A 22,511-nucleotide genomic window follows, 5' to 3' on the forward strand; every position below is an offset into this window, starting at 1 on the left:
GAATCTGGTGTTGGAGATGGAGATCTGGGAGTCTTTGCTTCACTGGAATCTGAAGCTCGGTGAACAGATGGGCTCCTCTGGAGAGAGAATCTACCCAGGGAAGGGAAAGGGGCCTCCTTGCTTCCCCCTTATGGAGTGTATGGGTGAGAGCCAGACTGCCAGGTGACCTTGAGCAAGTCACTTAACCTCTCTCTGCCTGTTCCCTATCTGTAAAGAGAGCCCAGGAATAGTTCCTACCACAGAAGGTCTGTGTATGGAGCGAGGGATGGAAAGCTTGAGATGGAGTGATCCTCTCACACTGGGGGTCCTCCATGGGCATGTGCCCCAGCAAAGCTCCCCAGTAGTCGGTGGGACACCCTGGTTTCCTGGGTGGTCACGTTTCTCCTTCAAACTGCCCACAGGTGCCTCTCGTGATCAAGGCCCTGCAGCGGCAGCTTAAGGATCGGAGTGTCAGGGCCCGCCAGGGCTGCTTCAGCCTCCTCACCGAGCTGGCAGGCGTCCTCCCTGGCAGCCTGGCAGAGCACATGCCCGTGTTGGTAGCAGGTAGGATGGACTACAACCAGGTATCTCTCAGCCTGGGCTCTTCCAGAACCCAGACTCCAGGCCTCAATCCCCATGGGTAACCAGTTCAGCAGCCTATGGTGGCTCCCCACTGCCAGCGGTGAGAACAAAGCTGGGGTTGCAGGCCCTTCTTTCTGGTTTCAGGGGGGTTTCCTGGCCTTGTGTCCCTCAGCCCTGGCCAAGCCCTGATATTTCAGGATCTGCAACATAAGAGCCCTGGGGCCTGGGTCCAGCTCACATGCCTGCCGGTGCTCCACCTCCATATCCAGGGATTGCCTGGGGCTCCCTAACCTTTGCACCCATCCCACAGGCATCGTCTTCTCTCTGGCGGACCGTTCCAGCTCTTCCACCATCCGGATGGATGCCCTGGCCTTCCTGCAGGGGCTGCTGAGTACAGAGCCAGCTGAGGCCTTCCATTCACACCTGCCGACTCTCCTGCCACCTGTGATGGCCTGCGTGGCTGACCCTTTCTATAAGATCGCAGCTGAGGCCCTGCTGGTGCTCCAGGAGCTGGTGCGGGCCCTGTGGCCACTGGACAGGCCTCGGACGCTGGACCCTGAGCCATATGTTGGAGAAATGTCTGCAGCCACCCTAGCACGGCTCCGTGCCACTGACCTGGACCAGGAGGTGAAGGAGCGCGCCATTGCCTGCATGGGCCACCTTGTGGCCCACCTGGGTGACCGGCTTGGGGATGACCTACAGCCATCGCTATTGCTCCTTCTGGACCGCCTGCGGAATGAGATCACCCGGCTGCCTGCTGTCAAGGCACTGACGCTGGTGGCCTCGTCCCCGTTGCGGCTTGACCTGCAGCCCATCGTGGCTGAGGCACTGCCCATTCTGGCCTCGTTTCTGCGAAAGAACCAACGGGCGCTGCGCTTGGCCACACTGGCTGCCCTGGATGCCCTGACCCAGAGCCAGGGACTGAGCCTCCCTCCGTGTGCTGTGCAGGCCGTGCTGGCCGAGCTGCCTGCCCTGGTCAGTGAGAACGACATGCATGTGGCTCAGCTGGCTGTGGACTTCCTTGCCACGGTGACCCAGGCCCAGCCGGCCTCTTTGGCCAAGGTCAGCGGCCCTGTGCTCTCAGAGCTGCTGCGGTTGCTACGCTCACCCCTGTTGCCAGCAAGTGTGCTGGCAGCTGCTGAAGGCTTCCTGCAGGCCCTGGTGGGGACGCGCCCCCCGTGCGTGGACTACGAGGAGCTCATCAGCATGCTCACTGCGCCTGTTTACGAACAGGCTGCGGACGGCGGGCCGGGCCTGCACAAGCAGGTGTTCCACTCTCTGGCTCGGTGTGTGGCAGCCCTTGCGGCCGCTTGTCCCCAGGAGGCAGCAGGCACGGCAAACCGCCTGGTCTGCGATGCCAGGTCGCCCCACTCGAGCACAGGGGTCAAGGTCCTGGCTTTCCTGTCACTGGCTGAGGTGGGCCAGGTGGCCGGGCCAGGCCCCCAGCGGGAGCTGAAGGCAGTGCTCCTGGAAGCCTTGGGGTCACCCAGTGAGGACGTGAGGGCGGCCGCCTCCTATGCGCTGGGCCGCGTGGGCGCCGGAAACCTGCCTGACTTCCTGCCCTTCCTGCTGGGGCAGATCGAGGCTGAGCCCCGGCGGCAGTACTTGCTGCTGCACTCGCTCAGGGAGGCCCTGGGGGCCGCCCAGCCCGACAGCCTGAAGCCCTACGCCGAGGACATCTGGGCCCTGCTGTTCCAGCGCTGTGAGGGTGCCGAGGAGGGCACCCGGGGGGTGGTGGCTGAGTGCATTGGCAAGCTGGTCCTCGTGAACCCTCCATTCCTTCTGCCCCGATTCCGGAAGCAGCTTGCTGCAGGTAGGGGCACAGGTGTGGGCAAACGCAGTCCAGATCGGAGGTGGGCAGTTTCTCCCAAGTGGCTCACTCACAGGGAGCTAATTCAAGTGATTAGATCTGAAAAGTCTTGGTGTGGATAAGGCAAAGGCAGAGAAGCCATTAAAAACACAGTGTTTCCTGAGACGTGTAGGCCCTCTCCTGGGAGCTCTCTGGGATGGAGGAGACAGAATCCTTAATACGTCCCTACAAAAAATAAGTTTTTCATGATGCCACCTTCATACTCCTTGGTGTGGACAGCAGCCTCATGCTCCAGGCACAAGTTAATAAAAGGAGTTCTTGGCCTGCAGGGAGTGCAGCTCTCTTGGGTTTGTTTGAGGCAGGAGCAAATGTCAGTATAGACTAGGTAGGACCGGGGGCCATACTCGTAGGGTTTGGGGAGGGTCCAGCAAAAACCAGGGGCAGGTTTTGTGTGGTTCGGTAAGGGCACGTCAGGGCTCTCTGAAACTCAGGGAGGAAGAAAGCAGACAGGTGGGGCTGTGGGGCTCTTGGGTAAGTGAAAGCCCCTGGGAATGAAAGGCCTCCAGGCCTTGAGCTGGCCAGCTGCTCCTCTGAGAGAGTCAGAGGGTGTATTTATTCACATAACGCAGGCAAAGCGCTTGGTATAGCATATGGTATGTAATTAATACTAAGTAAAAACTGCTGTTGTTGTTATGTTCATGATCACAGTTAAGCCCTCACTGGGCTGCTGGGTTTATAAGAAGCAGCTTGGTGGCTCACACCACTGCATGGACGAGAAGAACGTGTTGAGGACATTGCCTGTTACACTCACAGGGCTCTTCACAAGGAAGCTTGAGGGGCCAGAGTCTCAGGATATGAGGAGCAGCCCCGCCATTCCCAAGCCCTGATTCACTTCTGCCTCATGCACCCTGTTGAACCAGTTAAGCGGTCACATTGCCTTTTTACCACCAACTGCCTGGAAGCTTAGAGCCAGACTCATGGCCTGCTTCCAGCAAGTTCATGGGACTTCCTAGGTGGCTCTCCCTGCCCTCACTCTAGTCTTCCTTTCACTTCCTTGCCTGTGTTTTTCCTTGGCCTCATTTTTCTCATTTAAAAAAATTTTTTTTTTATTAATGTTTTTATTTATTTTTGAAGGAGTGAGAGAGACAGCATGAGCGGGAGAGGAACAGAGAGAGAGGGAGACGCAGAATTTGAAGCACGCTCCAGGCTCTGAGCTGTCAGCACAGAGCCGGATTCAGGGCTCAAACCCATGAATCGTGACATCATGACCTGAGCTGAAGTCGGAAGCTTAACTGACTGAGCCACCCAGCCACCCCTCGTTTGTCTTATCTTAAATTCACTTAATCCTGTTCTGTTGTCCATGTCTTCATGAGCCACACTGAATCTTGTCATAAGCCAGTCAGGATAGAGAGAGAAAGAGGAAAGAACTGTAAGTCTCAAGTCAGTAACTCTTTTCTGTTTTCACACCTTGGCACCAAAGTGTAAACTTTCTTCTGACTCGAATGTAAGGGCTAAATGACGGAAACAACCTTAACCCCTCACTGTTGGGTGCTGAGGTAGAGAGGAGGGAGCAGCTGCTGGGTTCTTTGTTTCACCATAATGGGAAGTGTGTTCCCCACCCCTTTTTCAGCCTCTATATTCAGAAAGCAAGCGGAAAAGTAAATTTAAGTAACTTCTGCATTCCCAAGCTTTCGGGATGTTCTGAGTTCTGTTGGAATCCCCTTGGCCTTCAGCTTGCCTGGAGCACACCTGCCGCCTGCTTAGAGAATGCAGGCCTGAGGAGGAGGGCCCAGCCAGGGCTCAGATTCAGCCGTTGAATTCTGGATCTGCTGTGTGACCTTAGATATGAACTTAACCTTTCTGGGTTTTTTTCCTCATCTGTAAGTCAGAGATTAATAATGATTTTTACGAAATGTTTTGATTTATATTACCATTTATTGTTAATCAATAGGACCATCCTGAGGATAATGTGTCTGAAAAGTAGAACGCAGCCCCAAGGCCTGAGCAAAGGTCTTTCTTTGGACTATGGATTGACCACTGTCTTGGGTTCTTGGTTCCCTGTGTGCATCCTGCAGTGTGGTTACCTGAGAACTGGGAGTTTTCCTCTCAGCCACCACAGGAGAATTTAGGGATGCATTTTAGACTGCCAAGGGAAAGGGCATTGACTTCACCAAAGATGGGTGTTTTGAATGGGGAGGGGTCCAGATCTGTCTCCCAGGGAGGCAGCCTCAACACCTTCTGACCTGTGTCTCAGTTTCCACATCTGTAAAATGGGGGTGAGAAACCCTTAACTGTAGGTTCTAAGGTTGATTCAGAGACCCCGTCATTTACCGAGTGTCTAGGATTGTCCCTGCCGCTTACCAAGCTGATGCCTCTTGTCCTGCAGGTCGGCCACACACACGGAGCACTGTCATCACAGCAGTCAAGTTCCTCATCTCTGATCAGCCCCATCCCATTGACCCCCTCCTGAAGAGCTTCATCGGTGAGCACCCCCACTCCTCTACCCCCGGCCCCGCTCGTCCCCTCCTCCCAGCCTTTGAGTCCAGGCTGATTTTTCTTACACATTAGCTAAGGGGAGTCTGAGGCATAGGAGGCTACCTCACCCCTATGATGGGCAGCAGGCCCTGGTGCAAATCCCTGTGCTGCCACTGAATTGCTGGGTGAGCCTAACATGCCCCTTCTTACCTCTGAGCCTCATTTCCTCATCTGTAAAGTGTAAGGGAGTGAGAACCCTTATCTGCAAGTTCTAAGTTGATTCAGAGGCCCCATTTTTTATTGGGGGGAAGGTACTGCATGAACACACAGTCTCTTACACATGGAAAACCACCAGCCTCTCACGTGCATTGGCTTCGGTGGGCTTCAAGCTAGGTAGAGCTCTACTGGAATTGGGGAGAGTGGCTCCCAGCTCATGCCCTGTCTTAGGAGTCTTCTGGACTTAGAAGCCCAAGCAGACTTCATTGGTGAGCCCTCTCTTTGGAACTCTGCAGGACTAGGCTCTTCCTAGAGAAGGCAGACATTCACAGCTCTGAGCCTGCAGGCCTGTAACTGGATCACACTGGGAGTCTGGCCCTTCTCACACAGGCAGCACAGCCTGGTGGAATGTGGAGAGATTCTGAAGTCTGCCAGTCTTGGGTTGATAGCCTGGCTCTGCTACTCTCTGGCTGTGTGAGTGTGGACAGGTCATCTCATCCCCAGCTCTAAAACGGGGGTGACGGGGTGCCTGGGTGGCTCAGTTAGTTGAGCATCCGACTTCGGCTCAGGTCATGATCTCACAGCTCATGGGTTTGAGCTCCATGTCGGGCTGTGTGCTGACAGCTCAGAGCCTGGAGCCTGCTTCAGATTCTGTGTCTCCTCTCTCTGCCCCAACCCCGCTCATGCTTTGTCTCACTCTGTTTCTCAAAAATAAATAAATGTAAAAAAAAAAATTAAAAAAAACCAGGGTGTTGGGGTGCCTGGGTGGTTCAGTTGGTTGAATGTCTGACTCAGGTCATGATCCCAGGGTCATGGGATCAAGCCCCACATTGGGGTCCACACTGAGCATAGATTAAGTACCGCTTAAGATTCTGTCTCTCCCTCTGTCTCTCCCTCCCCTTCTCTAAAATAATATTTAAAAAATTTTTAAATGGGGATTCTGATCCACACTTGCCAGGGCACTGTTGTGTGAGACCAGGGGTCAGCAGGTGTGGCCACACTCTGAATTGGAGAACATGTCCAGAAGCCACAGCAATATCAACAGCAACTTCATCCCATCCCCTGACCCAGTGGGCGTACGTTGCCCCTAGTTCTGAATTCCCTCATCTTGCCTGAGCCGCCCATGGCTAGCAGTCCTAGGGACCTCTGCCTAGGTGTTTGTTTTTGGTTGTATGGTTGAACCACAGTTTTCGTGCTCTCACTGCATATCAGATATAAGGCTAGGCCCTTTGGTATACCTCACCGTAGTTCATTCTCCCTTGCTTGAGGGTCGCATGTTACAGATGAGGAGGCAGAGATTCAGAGAGGCGACTTGAACTCCAGTCTTGCCAGGTTCCCCACCAGGACACAGTAGAAGAGCCCCAGAGGTTACCAGCTCTGGATTTGAATCCTGCTCTGCTGGGAGACTTTATATTCTTCCCAGGGCATTGTATTGGGAGGCACAGCATGGCAGTTTTCCCCATGACTGGTGACGGTAACTCTGATAACCTGATTAAGGTGGAGACTTCCAGGTTCTCCACTCTAAAATTACTTTTTCCTTTGGAATGAATAAGTATTTTTGAGTCTGTCAAAACATCCTGTTCATCAAATTTCTGCCCACCACATTTAGCATCCATTGTGGTTTCTTTCCTGATTCAGTGATTTCTGACAGTTGCCAAATGGTGACTTTTAATTTCAGCATTCCTTCCATATTTGTTAGATTGCTTTCTGTTCTCTGGAAGAACTTTTCCTTATCCCCCATTTATTTATTCATTGATTTATTCATATCGTTATAGACTCATGGGTTCCTGTTTTATTCAGTGACTTATAACTATTTACTGTCTTCATTTATTTTGATTCTTAAGCTTGTCTTAGATGTGGCCTGTGTGAGCCCTTCGGACTGGTTCCTATGTTCTGTTGATGTGTTTCCATCATCCTTTGAACATATCCTTACTTTTTGGCACAGTAAGATGCCCTACACTTACCTTGAACCTTTGCTGCCTCAGCTCTGGAATCAGTCCTTTGTTCAGGGAGCACTGATTCTTTTTAGTGGAGAATGGTACTTAGAATCCAAGATCTAGACACTAGGTGTGCTAATTGCTACTGGGGTGCCATTGCTTCAAGGTCCTCTTAACAGAACTAGGAAGTATGTGAATGTGTGAATGTATGTACACAGACACACATGTACATGTGTTACCTGCTCTTCCAGTCCAGCACTGCAGGGCTCCTTCTAGCCTTCTTCTGTTCCATACCCTTCTCTTACAGGGAAAAGTCCAGTTCCTGCTGTCTACCAGATATTTATACGCTTAATCCTGGAACACACAGAAAGTAGACTGACAATTGCTAACTTTTATCTCTGTGAATAGTCAGTATCTGTTTATAGGTCTTTTGTCGTTAGCCGGAGGGTAACTAGTCAAAATACTTTGGAAATTACTTGGGTGAGTTGTTTCATTCTTTCCTAACCTGGTGGTTATGTTAATCATTTGAAATACTGTTAGGATCGCAGTTTTTGTTGTTTTTTGTTTTTTTAAGGATTCCCCTCATTCTAGATTTTCTTTATAGAGCAAATGAGACATTAACATAGTCCTTAAAAAGTCTATAAACTATACAAAAAGGTATATTCAGAGAAGTGCTGTGTGAAAGTATAAGTTTCTTTCTCTCTCTGATCTTCAAGATCCTTATCTGTAATGATATCAAGTTAACGTTTATAGAATCCTTGCTCTGTGCCAAGCTTTCTGCTAGGTATTTTAGATAGATTAGGTATTAGATAGATAGATAGATAGATAGATAGATAGATAGATAGATATCACATCACTACATTTTAAATCTTGAAAACAGTCCTACACTATGGGTACTGCTGTTACTTCCATTTTATAGATGAGGACATTGAGGCTATCCAAGGTCCCATAGCTAGGAAATAGTGGAACCTGGATTTGAACCCAGGCCAGACTCTAGTTCACATTCTTACTTGTGCTTTGAGGACTCATTGTGCCTGGTAAGAAAGTAGATGCTCAGAACACGTTTGCCCCCCTTCAGCCAAGTCTGCCCAGCTCACAGTAATCAGGTAACTGAGGTTGGGGTGGAGGTGATTTGCGTCTTGGCTGAGCCGTCCCTCACACACCCTCTCATCTTTCAGGAGAGTTCATGGAGAGCCTGCAGGACCCAGACCTGAATGTGCGCCGGGCCACTCTGGCTTTCTTCAACTCGGCTGTGCACAATAAGCCCTCACTGGTCCGGGACCTGCTGGATGACATCCTGCCCCTCCTCTACCAGGAGACAAAGATCCGCAGGGACCTCATCCGAGAGGTAAGGCCATTGAAGGCCAGTGAAGGCCTGACTGGCGGAGCTGTGACAAGGATTTGGGTCAAGCTCTTCAGAGCAGGCACGTGGGCCATGTGGCCTGGGTCAAATGCTGCACCTCCACTTCCAGGTTGTGTGACCCTGGGCACATTGACCTAGGGACAATTTAATCTGCTCTGAGTCTGTTTCTCTTCTTGGGAAAAATGAGGAAAATAGTTCGTGTCTGCATCATAGGGTTGTTGACAAGATTCAATGAGTTATGTCCTGCAGCTTCTCAGGGCTGCTCCTGGCACACAGTTGGCACTCGGTCAATGTTGGCGGTTCTTATTATCACTCAACATTCAGCAGGCATTCACTGAGCACCAGCACTGTGTCAGAGTGCCAGGATCAGAGCTGGATCAGAGCTGCCACTAGGGAGCTCACGGCCACCTAAAGGATAGACACACCCATTCTGCCGATTATTTTACTGAGATAGAGCCTATTTGGTGCAATAAGGATTTAAGGGGCACAGATTAAAAGTTAATTAACAGCTATCATCACATAGTATAATAAAAATGTCTTGGGGAGCCTGGGTGGTCACTCAGTTGAGCATTCAACTTCGGCTCAGGTTATGATCTCATGGTTCGTGGGTTTGAGCCCCACATCTGGCCTGCTGCTGTCAGTGCAGGCCCACTTTGGAGCCTCTGTCTCCCTATCTCTCTGTCTTTTCCCTGCCCATTCTCTCTCTCTTTAAAAAAAAAAAAACAAAAAAACCACCTGGCATTGCTGAAGAGGAAACGACTATGTTTAGAGGGGTTAGGAAAGTTTCCCAAAAGAGGGGGCATTTAAGCTGGGCTTTGAGGGGTGAGAATGAGAGTACCATTAAGAACAGAGCCTTGTGGTTAAAAGCTTCAGAGACCCGGGCTTTTAATTCTAGTTCAGCCGCTTAACTAGCTGTGTGTTCTTGGGCAAATTAATTAACCTTTCTGAGCCTTAGTTTCCTCTTATGTTACGTGGGGTTAATATAACACTGTCTTCCTGGGGCTGTTGTGATGCTTGAGTAACATGTCATTTGTCAAGCACTCAGCACAGTGGCTGGCACGTTACAACTGCTCAGTAGACTATAATAATTATTGTTACTGTTATTATCAAAGGGCATTGCAGGCTGAGCAAAGGTAAGAGATTGGGGACAGAACACAGTACTGAACAACAGAGGTGGGGTGTGCAGCAGGAACTAAGGGAGGTGTTCTTACACCCTAGAGTCATATCCCATAACCCTTGTCACCCTTCCCTCCTGCAGGTAGAAATGGGGCCCTTTAAGCACACAGTGGATGATGGGCTGGACGTGCGCAAGGCAGCCTTTGAATGCATGTACTCGCTGCTTGAGAGCTGCCTGGGCCGGCTGGACATCTGCGAGTTCCTGAATCACGTGGAGGATGGCCTGAAGGACCACTACGATATCCGGGTAGGATGGGCTCCCTGCCAAACCTATGCCCACCCTGTACGAAGGGGAGAGCAGGCACCACTGGGGCCCATTGCTTGTTTGTCCCCCACTCTCCACCCTGGCACCCCTGTAAATAACTGCATTGTTCTTTTTCAATAAGAAAGAGAGCCAACCTCTCAAACACCTTTGAGGAGAGTCTACACTGGGCAAGCTCTTTGGAGGACGGTTTAGCAGTAGCTAGAAAAATTTAGAATTCTGAGACCCACCTTTGACCTAGCAGTTCCATCTCTGTGAACAGAGCCTCTAGACTGACACCTAAAAACATGTTTGGAGTTTTATGTTCTAGATTGTTCTGAGAGTTGGGGAAAGCTGGCAGCTTCCCAAATGTCCACCTATCAGAAGCTCACTCAATAAACTGGGTACCTCTGGTCTTGGAATGCTAGCAGCATTAAGAAGAGTGAGCCAGGTCCCTCTGCACTGATGTGAGAGATGCCCAAGGCCCACTGTTGATTGATAAAAGCCAGTTTTTACAGGCATTTCCCCCATGCTTTTCCCTTCTTACCCCTTCTGGCCACACGGCCCTCTTGCCTGCCCTCCAGGGAGCACAGGACAAGGCCTGGGCATCAGTGCAACATTTGGACTCCTATGTCCAGGCTCCTTTTGGTGTTGAGGAGGATGGGTTGAGGAGGGTGAGTCTGCACCACACCCTTAGAGAGTGGGTTTATGATGCCCACTCTACAGGGGAGAGGCCAGAGAGCTGGGTGGTTCCAGGGCACCAGCTGGGAAATGGAGGAGCCCTGGGTCACAGCATGTGCTGTGTGATGCCATGCTTTTTGCTGGTCCCCCTCCTTTGCTGTGGGTTGCGGGGGGATCAGGGCAGGGTGGACATCTGGTAGGGATGGGTAGGGCGTGTAGAATTCAGACAACCATCCGTTATGCTGCATGTTTGTAGGAACTTCACCATTTTCAAAAGAGGTCACCATTTATTCTCCTGAAGGCTGGACCAGGATTGTAGATGTGTTTAGTTGGCTCATACAGCAGTTGTTTGTTTTTTTTTTTAACTGGGTGCCAGTATTTAAAAGTTGAGAGATTTTACGTGAAAATCAGTTTCTTTTGAAAACAGTGCATGAGCTCTGGGCCACATTCCCACGGCCACAACGGGCTGGAGCTGACAGCTGCTGTCTGGAGTGTGGACTCCTAACTCCTTCCCAGTTGCCATCTGGCCCTCTTCACTCATGGACAGTGTCTGCCTGGCCCTGTGAGCATCTGAGCTTGAGAGTAGCCCCCTCCCTGGTGCTTCTTCTTATCTGATCCTCCTCAGCCAAGTGTAGCTGGCGTAGTGGGTATTGCCATTCACATTTTTTAAATGTTTATTTATTTTTGAGCGAGAGATACAGAGCATGAGCAGGAGAAGGGCAGAGAGAGAAGGAGACACAGAATCCAAAGCAGGCTCCAGGCTCTGGGCTGTCATCACGTGGGGCTCGAACTAACGTACCACAAGATCATGACCTGAGCCTAAGTCAGATGCTCAACCGACTGAGCCACCCAGGCGCCCTCTGCCATTCACATTATAGATAAGAAAACTGAGGCCCAGAGTGGGAGAGACTGTTGCAGGACCCTGGCAGGAATTAGTGCTAGAGTTTGGACCTGAGCTCCAGGTATTGGTACCAGATCCTCTGATCTTCCCTGGGCTCTGCTCCTTTTGGCCATTTCACTGTGAACGTTGTCTCCTTCCTCTGGGGCAGATGCTGACCTTCATCATGCTGGCCCGACTAGCTACCCTGTGTCCCGCACCTGTTCTGCAGAGGGTGGACCGGCTCATTGAGCCACTCAGGGCCACCTGCACCGCCAAGGTAAGCCCTCCTGCCTAGCCCTGGGCACACCTACAGATTATTCAGTTACCATTTACGGGTAGTATATGAAGTGCTTCATTTAACTGTTGTTGTCACCCTATGAAGTACTTCTTATTGTCACCACTGTATACACAGAGGAACAGAGACTCAGAGAGGTGCAGTTATTGATTTGGGCTACCCAGCTAGTAAATTGCAGAGCTGGGATTCACACTCACCTCTTTCTTTCGTTCATCAAACATTTCCTGGGTGCCGGCCCTTGTAGCAAGGTACTAGGGATACCACATTGAACATGGTGCATTCCCTACTCCCACATCCTAATTGGAACACTGAGTTATTCTCTTGGAAAGATAGAAACCATTGATCGGGTGATTGATCCAGGGCAGAGTTGCTGCTAGGCTGGAGTGCCTCAAGGGTCAGGGGAGGGATCTGGAGTGGAAGGCCTGGGGGAAAGCTGCAGCACTGGGAACAGAGCCTGGTGCCCAGTAATTATCTGTTGACTGAAAGAACTAATCTGGGTTTTGAAAGGGTAGGAATTAACCAAACGAGGGCAGAGTATTTCAGATGGAGCTTAAAGAGGAGAGAGATCTATAGAACAGTGATTTTCAAGCTGCAAAAGAGCAAAACCTTTTCCAAAAAAAATGAAATCTTTTGTGGCTAAAACAGATAAAATTGGCAATTTCTTAATAGAAACCCACCTTTTAAGTTTCAGTTTGTAAACCTATGCATGGTATGAAGTCCTAGAAAACAGTGGTTCTGCAGGGCCATTGCAGTCTTGACAGTTTCAAAGGCCAAATCACTTCTAGTTTTCTTGGAGCTATACAGCATGGAGAAAAATCCCAGTTCACAGGGAAAGGCTGCAAATGGTGTTGCAGCATCAGGACACCCTTCCACTCGGCTAAGATGGCAAGAGGAGCTTTGATCTGAGGCCCACACAGAGGCCACTCATTCTGGCTGCCCAGAGGGCACTGTGTGTGGGGCGTTATGATGAAAACTTGCTGCATCCAAGTCCACGATCCCTCATCCACTGAAACCTACAAAGCTCTGGAAACCAAAAGCTTTTTATTTTGTTTTAATTTATTTTTTTTAATGTTTATTTTTGAGAGACAGAGAGACCGAGCGCAAGTTGGGGAGGGGCAGAGACAGAGGGAGACACAGAATCCCAAGCAGGCTCCAGGCTCTGAGCTGTCAGCCCAGAGCCCAGCACGGGGCCTGAACCCACGGACCATGAGATCATGACCTGAGCCAAAGTCAGCTGCCCAACCGACTGAGCCACCCAGGTGCCCCACTGTGTTAAGTCATTTAATCCTTAAAAGCAACTCTATGGAAAGGAGGCTCTTACATATAGAAAGGGAAGTACAGCTTAGAAGGACCACCCGAAGTCACAGCTCTTACAGGGCAGAGCTATTTGAACCTGATTGTTCAACCCCAATGCCAAGCTCTTAACCATTACACCGGACTCTTGAAGGGAAAGAGTCTTTGGGTGAAGTCAGGGGCATGGAAAGGAATTTGGACTTTATTCCATAAGCAGTGGGGGGAATTCTGAGATCCTCTAAATAAGTGGAAGAGGGTGGGGGATGAAAAACAAGGCAGACAAGGCAGTTTTGGGTACTTGCTGTGCAGAAGAGATTGCAGGGCCAGGCACCTGAGTTGGGGGGAAGAAGCCAGGCCAGCTAGATGACTGTCACAGTGATCCATTCATTCAATTAAGTCAGATGGTACCACCAAGTCATATGATACCAAGAGCCTGTTTTTAAGCACAGTGAATAAACATAGGCTGAATCTCCTATCAGGGGCAGGAGACAATTAACACTTTATAACAATTTTCACCACTGAATTATTTATTTTTTAATTTTTTAATTTTTTTAAATGTTTATTTATTTTTGAGAAAGAGAGAGCGTGAGTAAGGGAGGGGTAGAGAGAGGGAGACACAGGCTCCAGGCTCTGAGCTGTCAGCACAGAGCCTGACGCGGGGCTTGAACTCACGAACTGGAGATCATGACGTGGGCTGAATGAAGTCAGAGGCTTAACAGACTGAGCCACCCAGGGGCCCCCATCAAATTACTTATTAATGAAAAGAAAGGTGGACAGTTTAGATTGGCTGGTCCGAGGCCCCCTAGGTGACTTCGAAGTTGATTTGAATGACAAAGAATCACCCTCTGGAGAAACCTACCAGTGTAAAAGTGCAGGAGAAATCTCAGGACAGGAGACTGAAGTAGGGGAGTATGCTGTGATTTAAACTGGGAAAGCTTACTACAGGTGGTAGAGAGGAGTCCAGAGACTAGTGAGGGAGGCTGTGATGCCAGGCCAGGCCAGGCTCAGTAAAGGATGGCTCGTTTTTTCCCACTTTAGGTCAAAGCTGGTTCCGTGAAGCAGGAATTTGAGAAGCAAGATGAGCTGAAACGCTCCGCCATGAGGGCTGTGGCCGCCCTGCTGACCATCCCGGAAGTAGGGAAAAGCCCCATCATGGCTGACTTCTCTTCCCAAATCCGATCCAACCCCGAACTTGCTGCCCTCTTTGAGAGCATCCAGAAGGATTCTGCTTCAGCCCCCAGCACAGACTCTATGGAGCTCAGCTAGTGCTTCCCCAGTCCCCAGGTGGGCCCTTACCAAGAGAAGGGGGCCTACCCAAGCCTGAGGCCTCACTGTCCCCATGCTGGCCAAAGGCCTCTGCTTTTGCCCTTTCTTCATCTCACTGGGGGGGCCGTCCTGCTCCTGGTCGGGGCTTACAGTGCCTTCTCCAGGGACCCCAACTCGAGGCCCCCAGCAGGAGCTGCAAGGCTGCCAACAGTTGGACCCTGTAACTCAGGACAGTCATTCAAAGCAACAGGGCATGGACATTTTTCCAAGCCCTTCGGCACAAATAGTGGATGTGTGACTTCACACTGGGCAGTCTATACCTTCAAACTGGGGAGTCGCTGCCTTACAGAGGACTAAGTAGTGTTTAGAAATACTCTTGTGCTCACAGCTGTGAAAGGTTAGGAGGCAGCCGGCTGGCCTTCTTTCCCACCAGTGTCACTCACACCTCTCCCACTTTTCACTTCACTTGATCTGATAGGCCAAAAATTCATGCTTCGGCTGGGCATCTGAAAAACTAAAGCTACTTCTCTGAGCTTCTTGCATTTTAGAATTCAAAATGCTTCCTTTTCCAATTGGTAGTGATGATTCAGAAATTGGTATTTTTGCAGGGGAGGTGGTTGGGATAGAGAATCAGATCTAATATGTTTTTTTCTAATTTCAAAACGCTTATGTAGTCAAATGGGAAACCAGAAAGCACAAAGGAAACTAGACCACCTCTCACGCCACCCCACCTATAGGTGTAACCAGTTGGTTTGTGTCCTTCGGAGGAAGACTGAACATGTTGTTCCTAGTTTTTAGTATTGAAGACACAAATATTAAGCGACAGATTAAAAGAATTTTCTGTACTGTCCCAGGTTAATAAGAGATCCTTGTTACTTTTTCTCTGCACAGTTCCTCTACTAGGCATGTCACCATCCGTATGTTTCCCAAGTCAGTTTAAAGAAATTATGAAAATGACCAACATTTACTCAAATGTTTCAGACTAGGTTTTGAACTGGAGGCAGCCCACCTGTAAGACCTTTTTCTAAGGGACTTAAAACCGCTCATGGCTAGCAGGCCAAGAAAATTCTAACCAGGGTAGTTCTTTCTGCTCAGTTGACCAGGTTGGTAGGGAAAAACACCCTGTATGCAGTTGTCTTGTTCTGGAGTCTACATGCCATATCCCAGGACTATATACTGCCACTTGCTACCAGTTCTTGGAAAAGTGGTACCCTAACTTTACAGACATGCCTGGCTTTATCATGCTTTGTAGATACTGCATTTACAAATTGAAGATTTGTGGGAATCCTGCGTCCAGCCACGTCTGTCAGCACCATTTGCTCATTTCATATTTTCCTCAGTTCACTTTTTCATTATTGTATTTGTTGTGATCTGTGATCTTTGATGTTACTATTAGTGCCTGAAGATGTGACGGTCATGAGAAAACTTTTAACGGTGGAGTTGAGATGGAAATCTGCTCCTGGTGAAGGTGCTGTTAAAGACTGTTGAAATGACAACAAAGAACTGAAGAATATTACATCAACTTAGTTGATAAAGCAGTGGCAGGGTTTGAGGGGATGGACTCCAATTTTGAAAGCTCTCTGGGTAAAAGTGCTCATATTACATGCTACAGAGAAGTCATTCTTGACTCCATCAATGCAGCAAACTTCATGGTCTTAATTTTAGTAACTTGCCACAGCCACCCAGTCTTCAGCAACCACCACCCTCATTAGTCAACAGCCATCAGCATTGAGGTAAGACCCTCCACCAGCAAAAAGATTGCCATTCATAGAAAGCTCAGGCAGTTATTTTTGCAATAAAGTTATTTTTAAATTAAGGTATGCACATTATTTAGGTAAACTATTGCACATAATAAATTTGAGTATGGTATAAACAGAACTTTTATATGAACTGGGTAACCACAAATGCGTCGGACGTGTGACTTGCTTTATCACAGTGATCTGAAACCAAACCAAGCCTGGGCCTCCAGAGGCATGCCTGTAATTAACAGGGCTAAATTCTAGCTATTGTTGCCTAGAGTGTGGGCTGTAGTTGAAAAGGAAGCTTGATTAAATCCTGAATACCAATCAAGAGGCTATATCATGTTAAGGATCCCACATCTTCAGAAATTGTTCAATTACCTGAAGCAGCCAGCTCGGGGAAGGTTATAAAAGGGAGACTGCAGAATATCTTCAGACATCCAAGGCTGATCATATAGTAGAGGGATTTTTGTCATCCTGTCATGGTTTAGGACAGAAGCCACAGGATGCTATTTCAGCACCAAATAAGTAAGGGAGTAAGGGATTCACCTGGATTCTTTCATGCAGTTTCTCAATCACGAGAACCACAGAGTAAATGTCATCCAACTTTACATAGCAAACCTAAGAAAGACTACTTGCTCTGAGCTACAAGGTCCTCCAGTTAAGGGAGGAACCCACCTTGGTCTGAAGGCCAAGTCTCCCCTACCCCCAAATGGAGTGGACAAGGCTGATCTGGGCACCAGAGGCCTGTGCCCTATGAAGAATAAAATATCCTTTATAAACCTCTTCCAAATGGAAGATTCCAGAGTATTAACCAGCAGTAAAAAAACACCTGTGACAACTTGTCTGAGTAGGAAATTGAAGAGTAAAACCAAAGAGGGAAATGCCAGATGGTAGTTTTATGGTTTTATTAACACAAATATGATGTGCACATAAACTGTCTATTCATTTTCTTCGCTGCGCAGTCTGGCATTGGGATTCGTGACTCTGATGGCCAGCTGGGCTGCTCTTTCCACAATGGCTTTACGGTTCTTGGAGGAGACATTGTGAGCAATCTCTGCACAGTAAGATCTGGAAGAGAATTGGTTAGTGAGTAGAGTAAGGAGGTGCTGGTAAATGGCTGATGAACAAGACCTGCACAGCCCCGAATCCCAACTCTCCTAAAATCTATGGTACCAGCAGTAAGGCTCTTAAAGTATTCCCAGGCAATGACAAAAGCACTCTCATTGTTCCCTCTCACTTAATCCTTACAGCAGCCTTATGATTCATGTATTGCCTCCATCTAACAGACAAACCATGGCCCTTAAAGGTGGAAATGAATTCCCAAGTCAGATATGTAGAAACAGACAGGGCTATCATGGCTCAGACCCAGACTCCAAGTTCAAAGGTCCTCCTCTATCCTTCTAGTCCCATGAAGTTTTAAAACTCTCTGCAAAGTAACCAAGAGCAGAATCCAACAGTCTGATTAAACCAGGAGCTTCCTGGCTCAGACATTAATTTACTTGTTTGCTGCTGACAAAATTCAAATTGAGAAGTAACATTGCCTGAAGTTGCCCAGCGAATAGCTATACTTTAACCCGCCTAACAGATACTCTTCCAACTTACTCATTCCTCACAGCTGCACCATACCCTGGTTTGGTAACAAACTGGCCCGAAGCATTTTACGACGCCAACAACAGCTAATTAAGATACTGTAGGGGCACCTGGCTGGCTTATTAGGTGGGTCATCTGACTCTTGATCTTGGGGAGGCGAGTTTGAGCCCCATGTTGGGTGTAGAGATTGCTTAAAAATGAAATCTTAAGGAGCAGCTAGGTGACTCAGTTAAGCGTCTATTGATTTTGGCTCAGGTTATAATCTCATTGTTTGTGAGTTTGAACCCCAGTCAGCTGGAGCCTACTTTGGGTTCTGTGTCTCCCTCTCTCTGTCCCTCTCCTGCTCATGCTCTCAAAAATAAACATTAGAAAAGAAAATGAAAATCTTGAAAAAAAAAAAAAGACTCTAGGAGAAATTTCAGCAAAGGAAGACTGTAAGAAGTGACTAAGGCAATGGGGCATACAGAGTTCTCTTTAAGAACTCCAGCAAAATAGCTTAACAGACAAGCAAACTAAAAGAATTTTTTCATTTTCTATAAAGGAGGTTCACTCAAGCTCAAAGTAGCTATATTTTGAAATGTTTCCATCTTTGTTCTTAACACTTAAATCTTTTCTTCCCCCCTCGATAACTCCTCAGGTCCTTGTCCATATATATATGTAACATATCAATCATCTTAAATACCTTCCCCTCCGCCTAGGCATTTTCCACACATGATCACCATTTTGAGTGTATATGTAACATTCCACCCAGTGCTTGTACTCCCACCATTCACAAATTACACTTTCAATCCTTCAGTTACTGCTGCAATGATCAGCCTTACAAAGATTTTCTGCTTTTCAGTTTATTTAAGGACAAATATCCAGAAATGCAACTTGTGGTGTAAAGGTCACAAATTCCAAAAATTTCTATAGCTCTTTACACAAACTGTCAAGCTATTTAAAAAGAGTACCTTTTTGGCATCCAGCAGCATCTGCAACTCATGTTTGCTGCCCAAGTATCTTTAATAGGAATATAAGAACACCATTCCCTCCAACCGAAATTCAAAGCATCTAAATAAGTTCCCACATTAAGTGTTTTCTCATCCCACTGTCCCCCTTTTGGCCTAAGCAAACCAAGTCTCTCACAGAGCTCATAAAGTGTCTAACTTTCTTAAAACCCTTGAAAGGAATGCTGTGAATCCTCCGTGCACTCTAGCATCTCTACAACTTTGTGTAAGCCATCCTGATTGCAAGCCTTCCTCCTTTTCTCTACCTCAGATCACAGAGCTCTTAATCAGACAGCAACTCGTCTATTCCTGCAGGTTTTGGAAGAGAAATACCTGTGGCCACAGCATAAAGTGTCCCTTAGGTCTGAGGCTACACTATATCCCCCATACCTCCACATAAATAAAGCCACCATTCTGCAAAGAACTGCCAAAAGGATCCTCCAGCGTTTTTACTGTCAGGCAAAGTCCTGTCTTTCCAGGTCTCAGGTCTCTATACTTACCAGGGGAAGTTCCCTCACCCTGCTCCAGCAAAGGAAACCTTTCTAAGCCCCCAACAAGCATTCTTTAAGCTCCCTAGAGAATATACAACTCCTCCAAATGCATTCTATAAAGTCCCTACCAAAATTGCTCACAGATGCAGACTTCTGACACCTGAACCCAGAAGTGGGGCCCAACTCACTTGTTGCACATCAGCAGCACCTCAAGCTCCTTGACGTTGTGGACTAGGAACTTCCGGAAGCCACTGGGCAGCATGTGCTTTGTTTTCTTGTTGCTCCCGTAACCAATGTTGGGCATCAAAATCTGGCCCTTGAATCTTCTGCGCACCCTATTGTCAATGCCTCTGGGTTTCCGCCAGTTGCGCTGAAATAAACACAGGAGGGTTAGTGCCTTTGCCAACACCTCTTCCTTTTAGAGGAAAAAAGGGGGACCCAATGAAAAGGAAACATGCCCCAACAGTAGCTGTCGTTGGGTTACAGTTCACCTTTATGTGGTGGAGAAAAATAGGGGCTCCTGCCTTTGAGCACCAGGAATACAGACTCACATCCACACTCCTAAATAAAGGAAAAACAAACTACAGACTGATAGAATGTGAGGGGATTGTGTATACAGTTAGGTAAAGAGTGAAGAGCATGGGTTCTAGCACTGCACTCAAGATACAAGTTTTCTCATCATAAAATACAGATAATCTACTTCTCATAACCTCTTAAGGCCACCTAAAATGATACAAGCCTCTAGACACATCAAAACAGCCAAACGTCCAATTCATACTATAATCAAGTGACTGAATGCCAATAAGGTATACTCAGACCTAAGTTTCTAGAGAGCTCTTCCACTAACTGGACTGGTTCATCTGCCAAATGTGATCTTCTGACCAGGTGTTCCATAAATCCAACAGCCCATTTAGGGGCTCCTTTCTCCACCCCAACAAACACTTCCATCCCAGGACCACATATACCTTAATTTTGACATATCGGTCTGACTGGTGCCGGATGAACTTCTTGGTCCTCTTTTTAACGATCTTGGGCTTCACCAGAGGTCTGAGGGCAGCCATGATGCCTTCAAGAAAGAAGCAGAGATGGTGACAGAGTCCTAGAAGGAAGCTTTCCTGCTCAGGCCTTGAACATTGTTGCAGAGTGTCTTCCAATCTCCAGCTACTGAGCAAACTGGGAATGGAATGGGTACCTCTGCCAGGCTTGCTTTCCCTCCCGTTTCCGAAGCTGGCAGAATACGAACCACTCTCCAGACGCGATCCTGGGAGGTCAGCAGTCACTTCATCCACTGAAGAAAAAAAGCACGCTAACAGCTAATCTAAAACAAATGGGGGCGCCCGGGCGGCTCAGTCGGTGGAGCATCCGACTTCAGCTCAGGTCATGATCTCACACTCCGCGAGTTCGAGCCACACGTCGGGTTCTTGTGCTGACAGCTCGGAGCCTGGAGCCTGCTTCAGATTCTGTGTCTCCCTCCCTCTCTGCCCCTCCCCTGCTCATGCTCAGTCTCAAAAATAAATCAAAACATTAAAAAAAAAACAAACAAATGGACCCCCAAAAGTTCTCAGCTTGCACAGGGGAGCAAATCCCACACCTGGTGCCCCAAACCCCAGACAGTCCAATTTCCTTTTCGTTAGGCAGAACTTGGACAATCCACAAGAACCTGAGCCTTAGTTGTTTTCTCACCTGTAAAATGGAAAGGATACTGCACGTTGAATGCTTGCAGTGACTGAAGTAGAGAAACCTGTTATTTCCCCTAGAGTGCTGCTGCTCTACAATTCTCTCACAACAGACCTATAAAACCATAATGTACTGATGCTTCTAGGCCTTGGAACTTCCTGTTCTACCTGAAGATCATCCGAGGACCGGCCTTCCCTATTACCCTAGTTTTTTTTTTCCCTAATGCAACACCCTTTTTGTTCTCTTCGCTGCTTCTATTCCTTTGTTCAGCACACGGTACTCCGTGAACTTTGTGTTCGATAAAGGAACGCACCTCCGCCCGAAACATTATTTCCTCGCAGACAAGGACGCAGTTTTATATTCTCAGAGATCCTTCGTTAACTGAACCGATCGACTAGCAGCAATCGATTGTTTTGTTTAAGCGGTCTGGCCGCAGCAGCAACCCCAAGACCAGAACCGCAGAGGAGAGAGCGTCGGTCGGCGTGAACAAAACACACGCGGAAACACAACGCTGACCAAAACTGGAATACTCCTGCCCTCGGACTGGAAACTTCTGGTGGCTTCACAGTCCCTACAAGCCCGCGCTGCCTAGACCCGAAACGGGGACCTTCACTCCCAGGCCTCAAACAAGCTGTCAGCAACGCTGAGAGACACCAGGCGGCCTCCGTAGGGCGGCCAAGTGGCCCTGGGAAGCAAACCTCCATCATCGGCTGGGCCGCTTCGTTCTGTTCCTGTACGTGCTCCAGCCAACCGACAAGGACAAAGCCCACCAAGACGAGTGCTCGGAAGGGCAGGCCTCCTCACCACGAAGCGACAATACCAGATGAAGACCGCAGAGATGCGGATGGCCAACGATTAAAACTCACCGAGTTACAGATGCCTGCCACCTCCGTAGGCAGCGCCGAGGAAGAGAGTGGAAGGTCGCGCGCGAAGGCTGATGGGACTTAACTTCTGGGTCCTGTCAGGGAAAAAAGAGCACTTCCTGCGCTTGGTCCTTCAAAGGAAAGAAAGACATTTCAGAGAAATACTGAAAAAAAGTCGAGGAATACATGTGTTTTAATATATATTAATATCTAGAAGTACTGCTGGGAATTTTTCATACCTGCCGTAGGACTACGTAGAATATTTGGAATTCTTTCTGAGCTTTTAAGACCTGGTGGGGGGGCATCCACTTCCGCCAGAAATTGAAGCCGTTCTTCCGGAGAACAATCCAGTTTTTAGATTATTTCCGCCCGCGTTTCTTGTGCTATTAAGTGCGCCTCTTGGTGGCCAGGAGGGAACAAAACAGAGTCTTCCTAATACTTCCTCACGTGAATTTATAGAGTAAGATAGGAACGATACCCTAACAGCTATCATTCCATGGGTTTCACGATCCTCCCCACGATTCTGCAAGGTAGTTCTATTTTTTCCCCATTTTGCCTATGTAGAAAGCGACGTTTGGGGATTTGACTCCAAAATCCACACTTCTAATCATTCAGCTAACCTGCCTAGTTTTAAATAGTTGTTGATGGTTTTGTTTTGCTTAGATTTTGTATTTAAGATTATTGTATAAAAAAAAAATCAAATTTCAGGACGAAAAAATTGTGCATTGATTCCACAATTTGAACACAATACAGATGTCATCGCTGATCTTGATAGTAGTTCCAGGGGCCAGATGGGGACAGAAGCTACACTGGATTGTGTTGTTGACAGGATGAAAAGTGAGAAGGGAAGAGTGTTGACAACTCCTTCCTGAGATTTTGACTGTGAAGGGTAGGAGTTTGAAGAGACCCAGAGGAGCGAAATGTGAAATGTCTTGTCTAAGGTCGCACAGCTCACAAGTGATAAGGTT

At 48.2% G+C, this 22,511-nt stretch overlaps 2 protein-coding genes and 1 non-coding gene across 4 annotated transcripts in view; 1 reads left to right on the top strand and 2 right to left on the bottom strand.

Annotated features, from left to right (window-relative positions):
* Positions 1 to 15,398, top strand: part of CAND2 (cullin associated and neddylation dissociated 2 (putative)) — a 32,639-nt gene extending 17,241 nt beyond the window's left edge. The window contains exons 9-15 of the mRNA XM_047097128.1: positions 402 to 543; positions 872 to 2,374; positions 4,758 to 4,853; positions 8,178 to 8,347; positions 9,621 to 9,785; positions 11,510 to 11,617; positions 13,967 to 15,398. Of these exons, the coding sequence (XP_046953084.1) occupies positions 402 to 543; positions 872 to 2,374; positions 4,758 to 4,853; positions 8,178 to 8,347; positions 9,621 to 9,785; positions 11,510 to 11,617; positions 13,967 to 14,194 (2,412 nt within the window). The 3' untranslated portion in view covers positions 14,195 to 15,398. The remainder of the gene's footprint in view (positions 1 to 401; positions 544 to 871; positions 2,375 to 4,757; positions 4,854 to 8,177; positions 8,348 to 9,620; positions 9,786 to 11,509; positions 11,618 to 13,966) is intronic.
* Positions 15,399 to 16,826: 1,428 nt separating this feature from the next.
* On the bottom strand, positions 16,827 to 21,613 carry RPL32 (ribosomal protein L32). 2 transcript variants are annotated; one of them, XM_047096853.1, is made up of 4 exons: positions 21,547 to 21,613; positions 19,969 to 20,069; positions 19,192 to 19,373; positions 16,827 to 17,004 (listed from the first exon to the last, which is right to left on the bottom strand). In XM_047096853.1, exons 2-4 carry the CDS (start codon positions 20,062 to 20,064, stop codon positions 16,875 to 16,877), a joined length of 408 nt encoding a protein of 135 aa, XP_046952809.1. In that variant the 5' UTR covers positions 20,065 to 20,069; positions 21,547 to 21,613; the 3' UTR covers positions 16,827 to 16,874. The 2 variants fall into 2 exon arrangements, with proteins under 2 accessions (XP_046952809.1, XP_046952810.1); XM_047096854.1 differs by lacking the exon at positions 21,547 to 21,613 and adding an exon at positions 20,247 to 20,278.
* Positions 20,135 to 20,274, bottom strand: LOC124525248 (small nucleolar RNA SNORA7). The gene has a single exon (XR_006965456.1). It is a non-coding gene; the product is annotated as a small nucleolar RNA SNORA7 (small nucleolar RNA).
* Positions 21,614 to 22,511: the final 898 nt, after the last annotated feature.

The sequence above is a fragment of the Lynx rufus genome, unplaced genomic scaffold (genome assembly GCF_022079265.1).
Source record: "Lynx rufus isolate CCGP_SWC_20201006 ecotype Redwood Valley unplaced genomic scaffold, mLynRuf1.p SCAF_4, whole genome shotgun sequence".
Classification (NCBI taxonomy): Eukaryota; Metazoa; Chordata; class Mammalia; order Carnivora; family Felidae; genus Lynx; species Lynx rufus.